The sequence below is a fragment of the Mchenga conophoros genome, linkage group LG7, assembly GCF_057382185.1.
Source record: "Mchenga conophoros isolate Kocher_MC1m ecotype Shallow Benthic linkage group LG7, M_conophoros_male_GT1.1, whole genome shotgun sequence".
Taxonomy (NCBI): domain Eukaryota; kingdom Metazoa; phylum Chordata; class Actinopteri; order Cichliformes; family Cichlidae; genus Mchenga; species Mchenga conophoros.
Genome location: NC_140532.1, coordinates 32,931,083 through 32,947,320, shown reverse-complemented (window position 1 = coordinate 32,947,320; position 16,238 = coordinate 32,931,083). Strand labels below are relative to the sequence as shown.

The following is a 16,238-nucleotide window of genomic DNA, read 5'->3' as shown; positions in this document are numbered from 1 at the left end:
CATTAAGGAGAAATTAAGCCCTAATGATGCATGAAAACGTCGGGGATATGAGCTAGTGCCGGGAAACACTTGAAATAAAACTTAATATGACTGGATGATTACAATGTGGCTCTGATAAGGGTAAAAAGAAGCAAATCCATTTAATCTGTTTTCACTTTTATAATACTTACTAGTATAGGTAGATAATGGATAAATTAGTTAGGTTTTTAAAACTTTCTAAAACTCTGTTGTGGCTTGGATACTAGATATGACTGCTTAACCTACTTTTGTTGAATTGTTATTAAACAGAAATAATACATTTTTAAATTTTTCTGATGTGCCTCTTTGAGACTCTTTTAATGTATCCACACTTCCTGTTGTTTCTCTCTTATTTTGCTTATTTTACCTTTGGAAACAAATCATATTTAAAGCACAAAAAAGAAAAAAAAGCCATATTCCAGACCAATGGAGAGTGAGAAATGTAGGATATAAAAGAATGAAATAAGCAATGGTGATTTCTTTTTTAGATTTGTATAAACTAACAATATACAGCAGGGTGACACCGATATATACTTTTTAAGTTAACTTAAAATAGGCATCACCTGATGATTTCCAGGGAGCTAGAAACAGCATTTATGCAATATTTTAGTTTCATTTAAAACATTAATATTAGGGTTTAACCCTGGGAAACAAGATTCCCAGGAAAACCAATCAGTACTATTTCACGATTCCTGGGAAATGCAATGGTGAGAAATAGGAAAATATTAAGCTGGATGCAATACATTAAAAAATATATATAGTCTATTAAGGAAATGCAAACCATTGCGGTTACATAGCACATGTATGTTCTGACTTCTGCGTTTGTACGGTAGCACCTTTTAGCCAATCATTCGTTCTGTTGCAGGCTATTCGCACCACTGCTATAGCAACCAATGGTGCATTTCCTTAGATTGGAGGATGATGCTGTTAACTGCAAACTTTGTGATCAGGTAATAAGATGTTCAGGATGGTCAACAAGAGGACACCATCAACATTTAGACACTCAGCATGAAGTTCCAGAGGAAATCCCATGAAAGCATTATATAACAAAGCTAAAGATACAAGCCTGTCCTAATAAAGGTTCTGCTAACTTTGCATGAGCATTCATTGAGTTTACGAGCGTAGATTATAATTTAGCCTTCGTAACCTGTCCAGGACGCACACCACCCTGTGGTAGCTGGGATAGGCTCCAACCCCAACTGGCGACACTGAATTGGATAAGTAGAAGAGAATAGATGGATGGAGATTATAATTTATTGCTTTGCTATTACAGTAGGTATGCTGCTTTGTGGTCACAGCCTTTCATTAGCAGAGTGACAGTAATATTTCCTCACATGGCATGCTGAATGCAAAAATGGAGCTTATATTTAGGCTAATGCTGATGACTGAAATTGTGTTTTTAGCCTAAATAATTATCCGAATAATCCGCAAAAGTCATATTGTGAACATGTATGCATATTTCTATTTGTTGTATTTAGTGCTGCTTTAAATGTCAGGGTCTAGCTGATTTAAAATGTCAAATTTTGGGGAAAAATATAAAATCCTAATTATTTATCATACAAGATAAGTGTGTATGTTTTTACAGGCTGTTCACTGAGCTATATCTTTAACCTCAGTGTGGACCACGCTCTGCTGAGATGAGAACATTTAAAGTATTTTGCTGCTTCTGTGCTTTTTATTTGTAAAGTCAAAAAAAATCTTTGAAATGTCCAAAGCTTGGGCTGCATTTCATTCTCATTTAAAGGAAGTTCAAGGTCTGTGGGATCCAGGAAGTTCTTGCTTCATCTGTCACAGATAAGAATCTGAGAGAAGACCTGCAGAACTGAGCTCTGATGAAGGGAACACACATGAAAAATATCAGCTGGCTTTTCCACAGCTCATAGATCAAGACTGGATTGCTGTGTGTGTGTGTGTATGCGTGGGAGAAAGAGAATTAGTGCAGTTGCTGGTATATGTATGTCAGCATGTGTGTGTATGTTTGCATTAAAGTTTCAGCACTATCGTGTGTGTGTGTGTGTGTCAGCTCTGCAGTGTAGATGTGACAGCTCAGTTCTGTTCTGTGTCTGTTACCAGCTGTTGTACCTCGCTTGCAATTTCTGTGTGTGTGTGTGTGTGTGTGTGTGTGTGTGTGTCTGTGACAGCATACTGTTTGATGTTTGAGACAAGAGAAAGGAGACAGAGTCAACGTCACTGACAGAGAGTAGCTCCCTGGTTTGGCTCCGTGATGCCTGCCGAAAACTCGTTAAATAAACACAGTCAACTGCTGCATGAATCAATCAAATAATTTTCACAACCAAATATACCCTCGCAAAACAGCAAGCACACTGAGCTTCTTCTCAGTGCTTCTTTTTCTTAGGAGCAATAATTGAATTAGGAATACTGCTTAGAGTAAAAGTATTTAACATTAGCGAGATGTCTGTGGCTACACCAGCAGCTATGAGGCTTTAAACTAAATGCAAACATCAAGAACTTTAATTAAAAAAAAGATGCAACTGGACTTTTTTAGGTTTGTGAATATATTTTCACCTCTCATCCTCTTCAGTTGAAAAAAAAATCCTATGTTGCATGGCTAGAGTTATCACATTCAGAAACTTAGTTCAGCTTTTTATGACCGAAGGGGTAACAAATGGCGGCGGTATTTAACCCCTACTGGGGGTTGTCCCCTTTGGAAGTGGCCCTGAGGGTCACCAGATGATCAAGGTGTGAAAAAAGGTGTGTGCCATTGGAAAGCTGATTCTGTTCACCTGGATGTTGTCAATGTGTGAAACATTTCATCATTCATCCAAATGACTTCTGCAGTCTCTGAGGCTCCTCTGAGACTCTTAGACGTCCTATGTCTTTAGTTGTTTAACATCACCAATAGATTGATATTTGTATTTGTCCTGTCACCCTCCCCTCCCTAGAACCTAGTTCCCACTGTCGCCAAAGCACTTGCTCATAGGGGGTCATACGATTGTTGGGGTTTTCCCTGTTTTGTTTGTATTATTGTATTATCTTTACATTACAGTATAAACACCTTGAGGCAACTCCTGTTGTGATTTGGCATTATATAAATAAAATCTAATTGAGTTGACTTGAATTGATAAGAACCGCTGTAGGTGATATTTATTTATAATCACTGGGTCACGAGATCAAATTCTATAATTCCATACTTCACTGGTGCTTTATTGACCTAGTGCAACCCAGCTGACTGCTGAGACTAGCTCTCTCTATCCTTGTCCAGTTGTATCCTAGCTGTTCTTCTGCTCCTTAATATAGCTTCCCAGTATTTTTGAATTGTTCTACCATCTACTGATGGTACAGTTGCTTTCAACAACTGTAACTAAAGGAGCCCCCAGCAGCTACAGTACATCATGCTATACTTGCACTGGATGGTCCTGACACTCTAAATGTGCAAAATGAATGAAACAGGCACAAACTCTGAGCTGTCACTGCTGATGCGTCAACAAAGACAGAGCATGTGAGTCCAGCATCGTGTGTGTCTTTATGATCAATAGCAAAAAATAAAAGTGCCGATCTCTGCGGCCGGTAAATGAGAGTAAATGACAGCTGAGAGTCTCCTGAGAGAGCCGAGCAGCTGTGTGTGTGTGTGTGTGTGTGTGTGTGTGTGTGTGTGTGTGTATTCAGATCTGGAGAGCAGCTGTGAATGGAACACCTCACTACAAAAAAAAAAAAAAGGAGGATGGATGGATGCAGAAGGAGATAAGACTGACTATAGACAGATATGACATAACTTGGTGAGGTTACAGACATGAGGCAACAAAAGCCCCTGTCTGGTGCTGAACCTCCTCAAAATTTTCTGGTCTTATTTGTGTTTAGCTACAGGCCCGTAGATCAAGGGGTATGTACCATAACATCAGGATGTAGTCACTGTATGAACAACAAAAACAAACAGATTTTCAGCCTGCAAACATCACTGATTGCTGGCAATTAACAGCTGTTTACAGTAACAACAGAAAACAAATATATGTCTTCCTGTTTTTGTTTTTTCTTTAATTAGAGTTTTTTCCAACCAATGTAAAGACTTTAACTCTTTACAGTTTTTTCTCCACTCATTTCTTACTTCTATGCCTTCGGGCTCCCAAACCATTAATGCAGTTATCACGTCTTTCTTGCTCTTCTCTCACAGCTCTGCATTTTATCACACAGACAGAACAATTTGCAAAACATTTAGCATAAGTATAGACATGGACCGCAGATTTGACTTGATTACCTGAGAGATCTCTGCTCACAATATTTCAATCCTGTTTCCAAACCAGTGCCAGTGTCAAAGCTACAAAATATCTAACAGGAACACCTAGGTTAGCAGCAGACGCAAAAATGATGTCACACCTGCTAGCTCATGTCCTGCTTTGGTGTCGCTTTGGCTTGTCATGCACCAACTTGACCAGGTTGAAGACAAGAACCATTACGACAATATAATGGTACAGGAGCCGTGATATTCCCAGATTACACAGAGGGGGACGCTGCAACTTGAAAACTTTGAGGAAAAAAATCTGCATACTGCAGTGAGTCCGGCGTGCCACGAGCACTGGTATAAATGTGCTGACATCACAGCTGGCACAACCAAGTCAGTGACTTAGCATAAATATCTCACTCTGAGTTTATTACGTGGGGATTACAAAACATGCAAAGAGAGAGGGAAAGCTGTAATCCACAGCAGGTCTGCAGAGGTCTCCCACTGTACTTAAGCTGAAGTAATTGAGCTGGGAATATTATAAAACTATTTTGTTTCAAACAATGCATGTAAACAGTGAAGCAAAGTGTAAGATTTGTGTCATCTGCTAATATATCACTGAGTTCCTCTTTGCTTTGCATAAAGTTGTTTGTACCAAACTGGCTGTTCTAAAAGAGAAACACTTTTATAATGTACAAATGGCCCAATAATAATGGAGCCCAATTAGGACAGACTACGGTCAAAGCAGCTTTATGAATATTTCCCTGCATGTAACAGTCTTTGACTTGTCCTTGTATTTTTCTTGGTGGACCAGCTGTTGGGGGCTTGTACTTCCTGCTGCAACGCCATTGGTCAGAAAGGAGCCAATGGGGGTGAGAAGAGAGTCTGAATGAATATGATGATGAACACACACACACACACACACACACACACACACACACACACACACACACACACACACACACACACTTAGAAGTACTGCATTTTTACAGACAGGAGGAGATAGACAGAAAATGAGAGATTTGCTTCTTCAGTGGTATGTAAAGGTGAATAAAGACAATCTGTAATCTGCAAAATAAGACAGCAGTGAAAAATGTGAATATTTTTAGGTATTATTAGTTATTATATTTTATTGTCATATGCTGCATATTTTATAAACGCTGTTATGCAGGTCTCTTCTTAGCATCATCCCACGTAGCACCCAAGCGGACGAGTACAAACAGAGCTGCCTGCTAGCGTTTACTCGCTAATTCAAGTCACTGAACCAGACCTCTAGATTGTGTTTATAGCATTGGTGAATTTTAGAACATTTTAATGCTGCTGTATAACAGAAATGATAGCATGCTGTGTTTTTAATTGTAAAAAAGTTTATCTTATTAAGGACCTGTCAGCAGGTATCTGTGTCTATGTGATGCACATGTACAGTTTACCTTACTAACCAAGCTTGCTAGCGTAAATTGTGATGTTATCATTGACTCTCTTTTATAAATATGACCGTTTCTGAAAATAAAATAAACCCATAAATATGGTTGTGACTGGAATGCTAATGTTAAGGCTTCAAAACAGGAGTTCACAAACCACTGGCTGATGTCAAGCTGCTACATCCATCTTTTATATACAGTCTATGCTGGCAGCAGACAACCACATGACACCTTCCCCTCCATTTTTTTTTCTTTCTCAAAATCCATCTCCTTCTTATTTCTGCCACAGTACAACTATGACAGCAAAGAAACGCTGGACTTTTAGACAGCTGTATTACTGATGCATCAGGTCACTGACACGGGCTATTTTCAACTACTGACCTAAAGCTGCGATGTAAAAGTTCTTTGGGAACATTTTTGTGACTGAAACTTGCCAGAAAATTGAGAATTACTGATTACTGTCTACGGCAATTTTAGGGACATGAGAGAAAGCGAGAGAAAATGCTCCCCCACAAAGCTTAACACAAACACAAAGAAGGATCGGGAAATGGTAACATTGGTAAAAAGACATTATCTTTGTGTCACTCAGGCTTCAGATGCCTGACCTGCTGTGAATTTAATATGAGAAGAAAGTTGATACTGCACTGATGATCTGAAATGACCACATATAACATTTTATTTCTTAAGTGCACCCATAAACACCTCTCACATTGATGATCAAACACCGCCACACAACCACTCAACTTATTAAAACTCAAGTGGATACGCTGAAAAGCAGCGCATCAAAGGGTTCTTTGTGTTTTTAAACCTCAAAGATCTGTACGTTTGAAAGAGATCGAAGAGACAAAAACAGAGTGAAAGATGACAAATGAGAACACAGCGAGGACAGAGACCACAATGCCAAGTTTCTCTCTTTCTAGTCTCTGACCCATCAGACGCAAAAATGTTTGGAGAGCCCTAAAGTGCTCACGAGTTTAGCTGATTGAGGATATTAGCGGTAAACAAGGAAGCCGAGGGGAATGACACACCTGCTGTTCTTCTGCAGGTAAATGTAACTCAAGATAGCCCACAGCACAGATCCATCTATAAAAATGACGTCGCTATGTTATGTTGCAGATACAGTATCTGCATGTGTATTTAATAGAGTAAATCTAGGTTTATTCAGACTGAAAATTTGTAAGTGCATGTGTGTGCACCTTGTTTAATAGGAAAATGCAGCTTCCAAGTGGCTCCCAAAACTTGCAGAGCTTCAAAAACGGAGGCTTCAGCACTTTTCACTGACTGATGTGTGAGTGTGTGTGTATATAGGAAGGGTTAAAGGCTTTTTTTTCATGTTGCATTCCAGCAGAACCTCACATCCACACTGCTGCTGCCTCAGCGCTCGCTGCCGGCCCAGGACTAACCTGCTGATCTGTGAGGCGATAAGTGGATGACAGGCATGCTTTGGTGTGGCTGAGAGAAAAAACTGTGTGCGTGTGTGTGTGTGTGTAAGCAGTCGACATAGTGGCTTTGGCTTGAATGAACGACAGAATGAAGAAGAAGGGAAAAATTTCAGATGGGGAGGAAACTGATGAAAAACCCCAAACAAGATAAGAAGATATAAAGAGTGCGAGACGGGATGAGAGACGGGAAGATCATCTACTCCCATCCCTTCATCCAGATGAGGAGGGGTTTTCTGCTTATGTAGACAGAATTCCCCTTTAGATAGCAGCTATAAGAAAGTCATGTAGTGTGTTTGTGCGGGTGTGTGCTGGCTATATATTATACTGCCAATGAGGGTGTTTCCACTGTGGTTATGGGAGTCCAGGTGATACTCTCAGCAGCAGTGAAACCACAGAAATCCCCATAAAACCAGAGAAGAACAAACAATGTGCTTTTCTTGGCCATAGCAGTGGAAGTTAACAAAAAGGTGTATCCTCAGGCTAGCAGTAAAGGAACTATCTGGAGAATATTAGTCTTAAAGTCTTAAAGGGTTCATCTTTTAGGAAGAAGGCAAAAGATAAGTGGATTTAGTTTGAACTTAATATTTCTTTTAACTACCAAGAGAAATGCATAATTATTGGGTTTTACCTCTTGGTGATTAAACATATTAATGGAACGATTGGGAGACCAGCTTGGTAAAGCTAAAACTTGATCAAAAACTCCAGAACAGCTACCATGTAGCAATGTAGCTTAATATAATGTTCCATAACCATAAAAGTCGAAAAGATTTCTTGGAAGCTTGAACTTTAACCCAGTGTTTTCTCTATTTCATTAAACTTGTTACAATTTGCACACTGTATAAATGTAGCATTATATGAAGTAATATGAAGTAAATAATAAAAAAATATCTGTTCCCAATATCCCATGTAATCCAACAACGTTCTCATTCTCTCTCCATCCTGGTGTTTGGAGTATTTATGCTACCTTCTGTCAGCAGACTCTGGGTTTTGGAGGGTGTCTGGATGATTGTAAAGGAGCACAGCTCACTGTTGTGATGTCGGGCTCTTACACTGGCATCAAACCATGTTTCCCATCCCCCAGCACCCATTTACAGCTTGGTGAGAGTCACAATGACCCTGTCAGGTTCCACGTTCAAAGTGGATGCAAGCAGTCACTAAGGAGAAAAAGCACTCTTGTGCAGAAAATAAACACTGGAAACTACTGTCAATGGACCATTGATGGTACCAGCCATCGCTTTGTGGAAGGCAACCTGATTGGGTAACCAAAACTAGTTGACCCTAAAACCTAAAACCCAACTATAACACAAACCATCACACTATATAAATGTAAACTAATATCAGTGAATTATCACATATTCAAAATAGTATTGCACATACTTTTTTTTATTTATTAAAAGCACATTTGTGCATCATATTAAAGTTAAAAGGGATTCATTAAGCTCATTTCCAGCTCCACTTTTTTTGGACCAAAAAATAAACCATCTTTGCATAATTTGCAATTCAAAATAATACTTCTCAATCTTATTCTGGGCAGCCCTTCAGTTTATCCTCTGTCTGCAAAATATCATTTTTAGAACCGCCCCCTTTAAGCCAACTTTATTCTGATTGGCTGCCACTCAGAAACACAAAGGTAGCTCATCCGATTAAGAATATTGATCTCTTCACATTTTCCAAATTCATCCAGTGGGCTGGATTGGAATCTTTGCTGGGTTGGTTCTGGCCTCTGGGCCTTATATTTAACCCTTTAAGACCTACCATAGAACCAAGTCCGCCAGAGCTTATATTATATTTTTACATGCTGTGGAGCCATTTTTTTGGAGCATTTCAAGTTGCTATACATCAATACAACCATTATAGCCCAAATTTTAATAATATGTCTGAATTAAGTGCATAGTAATTACATAAATTGCAAAAAAGTGCAATAAACTACAAAAAAATTGAAAATCGTTTTTGATTTTTTAACATATATTTCAAGTTAGAGAAATTTAAGAGGCTTATCCCTCAAAACTGTAAATACAAAAAAGTTGCACAAACTAGTTTCCCACCAAAGGAAATTTATTTTAAGTGTCTTCATAGTTTTATTTTTGAGATACACCAATTTTCATATACTGCAGGAAAAACGAAAAAATATATTATAGTGTAAATTTGCAAAATAACAGCATATGCATCAAAATAAAATATTTCCAGCAGTGCAATATGAGTCCTCAGCATCCCAAAAACGACACAGAAAGTCATAAAGTCAAACATAACTTTTAAAAACACAAGTATAAGCTCATAAGGCCCTGATGGTAAAAAAACTACATTTCCGCAAAATGATGTCACTTCCGGTTTCGGGCAGGTCATGCGGTCATGTGATAGTTCATGCTGATGGACGTAGGAAGTGTTACGAACAGCTGATCGGATCGGCAAAGCGTGTTTCTGGAATATTATGTTTTTGTTGCTGCAAGTGATTTTTATGCAGCTTTTGCAAAGCTATATGTGGAAGGAAACCTTGACCTAGGACAAGCTGATGGCATAAGATGTAAGTACAACTCCTCCGGTTTCATATGCAAAAAAAATTATTGCGCTAGCTTACGTGGTTGTAGTGCTACCGGGATTTAAAATTAGTTACGCAAAATGGAGCGTGTCCGCTCCGACCGGCTTTAAATGGTTAAAACCTCTGGTTTAAACCATCTGATATAAATATCAATCTGCTCATAATGATCTGGCCAAACTTGACAATTACATTTCGCCCCAACAATTGGTTCAGAATGAAATGAGTTAAAAATAAGACAAAACATGGTCCACAGAGGATGAATCCTACAGCTTCCCAAATGTCACAATTGTTATTAATTGTATCAATTATTAAACATAAAAGGTAAAAGCATTAAAGCATCCGAACTCCAGTGGCTCTGTGCCCCACACGCATGAATCCAAACATCTGGTTATTTATTTTTCAATCCCTTTTTCTTCTAGTTTACTACAAGATTATTTATTATTTCCAGCCCTCTTAATCACTGACCAATTCTCTCTTTTTTAAATTCAGCTATGATTACATCATTGACTAGTGTAAAATAATCCATTTTCCCAAAGAGAAATTACTTTACATGAGTACAATGTCAAACTGAATAATAGATTTCAAATGAAATGGCAGTCCAGTATGATCATCGAGTGTTTTGGAACTCAGATGGAGGAAATTGGCAGAGACAAAATTATTATGTCTAAATTTAAAACTTCCACAATAACTGCAGCCAAAAATGTGGAACCAAAACCTAAATTAACTCAAAACTCCAACGGAAGAAATCTATTTGGTTTGGTCTGAGACTGGCGAAATAAACTGGGGTCATTGGAAATCTTCCTGCTGTTAGTGTGTGAGCTCATCCTCCCCTCTAAGTGTTTTTCTCTCTCTCTCTCTCTTTCTCTTTCACTAACAGCCGAGGACGAAGCCAGAGGATTTTGGACTTCAGCCCAGCATGTAAATTTATCTGCCATTTCCAAACAATTTCCATCAGGAGCCATTCAGACTGTGTAGCAGGACAATTTGACAGCAGCCCAGTAGGAAAATGGCCAGTGAGGCAGTAATGTTTCATTTATTTCATATTTTTGTCCTCTACGGTTTGCTGTAGCCTCGTACAAAGGCCACAGCTGGATATAAGAGGTGGTTATAAATAAAAGATCAGCGAGGCGGTGATAAATGGAGTAATGGATGGATGGAAAGATGGATACATGGACGAATCAAAGGCTGATCAAGTTAACAAATCAACTGTTAGATGGACAAATGAGTACAAATGGATGGATTTATAAAAAAAAAAACAGTGCTTAGGACAAAAAAGGAAAAAAAGTGGAGGGAGCAGACAGTCAATAGATGGTCAGCTTATATTTGTAAAATAAACAAATAAACAAATCACATAACGAGGAGGTATCTATAAACGTATGGATCCACCACCAAGGACTGATTGCGAAACGCTTCAAATGTCCGTCAGAGAAAACCAGCATATGAATTAATACACTTCCCAATGATTGAATGAATGCATGAATAAATAAAACGTTCAAATGTCATTGTTGAATCAAAAAGACCTCATCAGTCGTTATCAGTCCCATAAATAGCTCCATCAGGTGGGGCATTCTGTGTACTAGCAGAGCGTTATCACCTCATTTGATGAAGGATGTTCCTCGCTGCTGAATGGAAGTAGTAATCCTCGCAAGACTAGAGGGCGAGAGGAAGCTTAATCCACTCAACAAGAGTTTAAGTCTTGTATTTTTGGATTTAACGTTACGTTAAAAGGTTTCTTTCAATTTCATGAGCTATTTTGGTTAACTTTAGGCAGCAAGTTTATGCAGTTAAGTTTAGCCATGAAAGGTAAAGGTTAGAAAGGATTATAACTTGGGTTTAAATGCCTCCTGTGAGAAAAGAAGTACATATTACAGTTATTAATCTGTATGTCTCTCTGCTCATCACTGATTAAAATGGATAGTAACAGCTTACTGTGCTGGCCTACTGGTAATATGAATGATTAAAACAAGTCTATACTGAGCGAATCAGCTGGTAAACTGATGAATGACTAAATAAAACAAAGGAAGAAATAAAGTCTCAGGGGGCAAACGGCACCTTTATTTAATTCCACCTGCATGACAAGTATTCCAGTGCCTACAACTGGCACATTTAGCATGATGGAGAAACTGGTATGTTGTCTGTGTGCGTCATTGTTTATGAGGTTGTCATGGCCAAATCGTGTCCTCATGAAAGATCAAAAGGCAGGAAGGCCTTTCAAAAGTCTGAGTCCTTCGGATGCCACATTTGGATTTTTGCTTGTCTTTACTGTCCATCACTTTGCTTTCTGAGTTCTCTCCATTCACAAGGATCGACATTAACGGTTGCCCAGTTGCCCCAGGCAACCAGATTTGGACCACTGTCAATCATTTTGTTTGGTCTGATCGGCCCTGCTGGCAGTCGCTTTTCCTGTTATTAAACAGATTCTCTGTGTCCACATCATCCCGAAACACAAGGTCTAGATGATGTGGACATGACATTGATCACAACATCTCTAGAATGCAATTATAAATATTATAACATTATGACAATTATTATTATATGAGATTCAAGGTCATCATTGAATCAATGTCACGATTCCAAATAAGAGCACAAGTCCTTGTTTAATTTCATTTCATTTTATTAATTATTAACTTGCTATCTGGGCTCTTTAGGAATTCAAAAGGCAGGCTCAATCCTATTTCTCCCTAGAAGTGATTTTAGTGGTGCTATCTCAGTTTTGCTTGTTAGCATGCCAACACTTACTAAATAACATAAAAGTTAGTGCTATTTCATCATAAACACTTGAACACCATGCATAAACAGAGTGTGCACAGTGATGTTAATACAACAGGTGCTGTTGATTTTTTGTTTGTGTAATCAATGTCTGGACCTGTACTTTATATATTTTTATGTCCATGCACGCAGATGTCTGTAAGGATCTCTGTGAACAGGTCTGGGATGACCCAACTTTCCTTTTGCAAATTATTACTAAGAGTTATGGTTATAACTCAGACACCAGGCAGCAGTTTTCACAGTGGAAGACCTTTCAGTGTCCAAGGCCAAAGAAGGGAAGATTGGTCAGCAGTGTAACTATGAACATGCTCCTTGTTTTCTCTGAAAATTTTTCTCTTGCACATTCTTTCACAGGGGTCAGATTCTCAATGCTGAATCCTGTTGTAATATTCTAAGTGAGAACATTTGGTGCAAACAACCTGAGCTGTGGTATGATCACAGTCGGGTGCCCCTTCATTGCAGAGTATGCATGACAGAGAGTACTTTGGCCACACCAACACAACCATCACTTTGTCTTCTTTATTCTGAAATTTAATTTAAAGGATAACTATTTTGACTCAGTGGGGTGTTACAGATGGTACTTGACTTGCTCACAAAACAGGACCTTCAGGGATGGTTTCAAGTATTGCAAGAGTGGTAAAAGGAATCTATTGCTGTACAAAGAGGCTACTTACAAGAAGATGAAGGGCAAATTAAGATCAGGAAAGATGACATACAAACTAAACTGTTAGTTTGTATGGGTATGAAAAGGTCTAACTGATAACGTGACATTTTTACCTGATGACAGTCCTTGAGAAAGTCTGGTGATCACCCAAGTCATTAAAGTTTACCATCTGGGAACCATGAATATCTGCATCAAGCTTTTTATCAGTGATATGTAGCAATATTTCAGTAGCGCAAAGATTAACATGCTGGTGGTGCTAAAAGTCAAGTGGCCAGCAAAATGGACAGACTTCAACTGCATCATTTCACTTTGCAATGAAATAATGACAAGCTAGCAGATGAACATACAGACCAGCAATCGCCAAAGGCAAGATTAAAATTAATTAGACCACAATTTCTAATGTAGCGCCAAAACCTACAGTAACGCTAAAAATATTATGATATTGAAGAGTCACACATCAACTTTAGGAAGTGGATTAATCAGAAACTTGTGTACATTTGAACTACATAGCAATTAAATAATATAATCAAATTCTCCACTGTTATCCGCCAGCTTTTATCAGATCTGAAAGTCAAACTTCTTGATATGCAAAAGGAAATTTTTCACATACAGTATTTCATAGATTCATAATAACCTGTAACACCTTTTAGTACAACTTCGATATTTTTAATCTAGGAAACGCACTTCTTTGATAAGCTTTAATTAAAGATCATTGAGACGAAAAGAAAAATAAATCTGTAATATCAGATTCCACACGTCCAACAACCTGTGCAGCAATGAAACGTATGTGATTCTTTTTTTAATCTGGTGGTCATCAAAATACAGCGAGCACATCAAGCCTCTCTTTTTAATCAAATGCCAACATCTGTATGTCTCTGTTAATTATCAACGTGTATCTTTTCATTGATGCATATGGTCCATGAGAACGGAGCAGGAAGATTACAGTACAGATTCAGAATGTAGTAAAAGTCGTCACAACACCTGGTGCTACCGTTGGTGATACATATTTCTTTGAAAACAGTTGTCCTTAAAGTTAAAATTAATAACTATTTGTTTAATGAAGTTGGGAATAGTTAGATAAAGTTAAACATCTCTATTAAAATTATACAAAAAAATATGTAACAGCTGTTGTTTATTGTAGTCACGAGGGTGATTGACACATAGCAAACAGAGTATTCTATAGCTTTTATTATGTGGACTTTAAATGACAGCACATGAATATATGCATGGATATTAAGTTGCAAATGAAGGTTCCCAACTTTTCAGAGAGTGATTGGTAGCTGTTGCACAATAATAACTATCTGAATGAAATAAATTATGCAAGAAACAGCGTCTACAATCAGCCAACAAGTCAAAGACGACTTTGCAAATTTGCATGAATCCTCTTTACGGGAACAACAAAGGGACATGAGTTTAAACAAAATGTTTGACAATTGGGAAAAAAAATGTTAAATGTTAGAGTTAGCTAACATGTAGCAGTGCAAAGCCACACTAGCCAACAGCTTATAGGAGAGTGAACTTACATTAACAAGAAAAACATAAATGCTAAATGGACATGAAAACTCCACTGGTAAGATTATTCTTTGTCTGATGGGAGGTTACTCTTTTACACCTTTGTAAGATAAAAAAAATGCGTGCACAATCAATAGCAATACAAAGAAATCATACCTTCAAAACCTTAAGCAGTACTTTGACATATAATATATTACATTGTTTTTAAAAAGTCATCTTGTACTTGAGGATATTTTTATTCTGTGATTGTGACTTGGGTTGATTGGTTAACCTTGTTCATCACATAAACCCATGTGTTTGGATGTCAGTGACCAAAGAAACATGACTTTAAAATAGCCATTGTAAATAGCTAATAAATGATTATAAATACATAATAATACAATACTGTATAATTATTCCATGTTAATAAACAATTAATTGATTTCATTGTTTGTTAACTAGTTTATAGACCACTGGACTCTTTCTGATGTTTGCTGAAATTCTGAAGCTGAAGTTTATAAAAATTAGCTTAGTAGTTATAAATGTTATGAATATTTTTAATTAATTCAAATATTTATACTATTTATATCATAAATATTATTATGAAGATTATAGCGATTAAGATGTAATATTTGATTTAAGGAAACGTAAGACTAGGCAGGGTGGAGGTACTTGTGGTTTATGTTTGCTTTTTAATTTTGTTAGCACCTTTTCTCTGCTTTTACTTTCTCTGGATTTTTGGTTTGGCTTAGGCACAGAGAGTGTTTGAGCAGGTTTAAGAGCAACACAGTGGTTGGTATAAGTGCACAAAAACAAACACAAACTAACGACATAAACATACATTTTAACATTACTAATTATTTGAAAAAATTAATACATTAAAATAACTATTTACAAAAAATAATCAGCTATCAGCTTGCCATTTATCAACAATGGTTATTACAAAATGTTTAATGATGGTTACAAAACTATGGTGATGTCAACTTCCTCCTCTTTTTACAGCATAAGTGACTGAGATCAAAAGTCACATCCAACTCCAAAAAGTCACTTTAGAACACTAGGTTTAGGTTGTGCTCACTTTTCAACACTGGCATTTAAATGCCTCATTTGCATATTCAAATCCCCCCCCCCCCCTTTTTTTTTTTTGTTTAGGGCCACATTAGAACAATCCTCTATAATCTTTATTATCCAGTGGGTAGGATATGTGGGCAAAAAGGCATAAGGTGGGTACTGGCGACATGCTACATGTTATTCTGGAGACATTTACCAAAAGCACCAATGGCTTTAGGTCTCTCCTTCAGGCCACGTTCCACAGTTAATATGCAAAAGTCCGCAACCACAAGTAAAGATTTTGGTGCTTAAACCTCGCATCTCTAGAGCTGAACATCCTCTACTACTGATACCAAATCAAACTCAGAGTTTGCTCTGTTTTGCCTAAATATATTTACTGCTTTGTCTCAATCAAAAAACAAAAAAGAAGCAATAAAGATGACTGAAACTGACACACTGGTTGAATAAAAGAAGACATTTACATTGGGACTGACCTGATGGCAGTGTGGGTTGGACTCTCTGCCATATGAGTACAAACTCCTCTCTGTTTTACCTGGAAGAGGAAGAAGAAAGGGCAGTTAGGCAGTTAGCAAAAGCAATCAGCTTAACAAAGACTGATCTTTATAACTACAGGAAGGAAAAAACAATTACTGGTGTGGAAATTATTCAG

At 37.6% G+C, this 16,238-nt stretch overlaps 1 protein-coding gene across 6 annotated transcripts in view; it reads right to left on the bottom strand.

The window, feature by feature from the left end:
- Positions 1–16,238, bottom strand: part of tcf4 (transcription factor 4) — a 254,336-nt gene that overhangs the window by 118,851 nt on the left and 119,247 nt on the right. For all 6 annotated transcript variants that reach the window (XM_085278941.1, XM_085278942.1, XM_085278939.1 and 3 more), the window contains one exon: positions 16,063–16,121. In XM_085278941.1, coding sequence (XP_085135067.1) covers positions 16,063–16,121 — 59 coding nt within the window. The remainder of the gene's footprint in view (positions 1–16,062; positions 16,122–16,238) is intronic.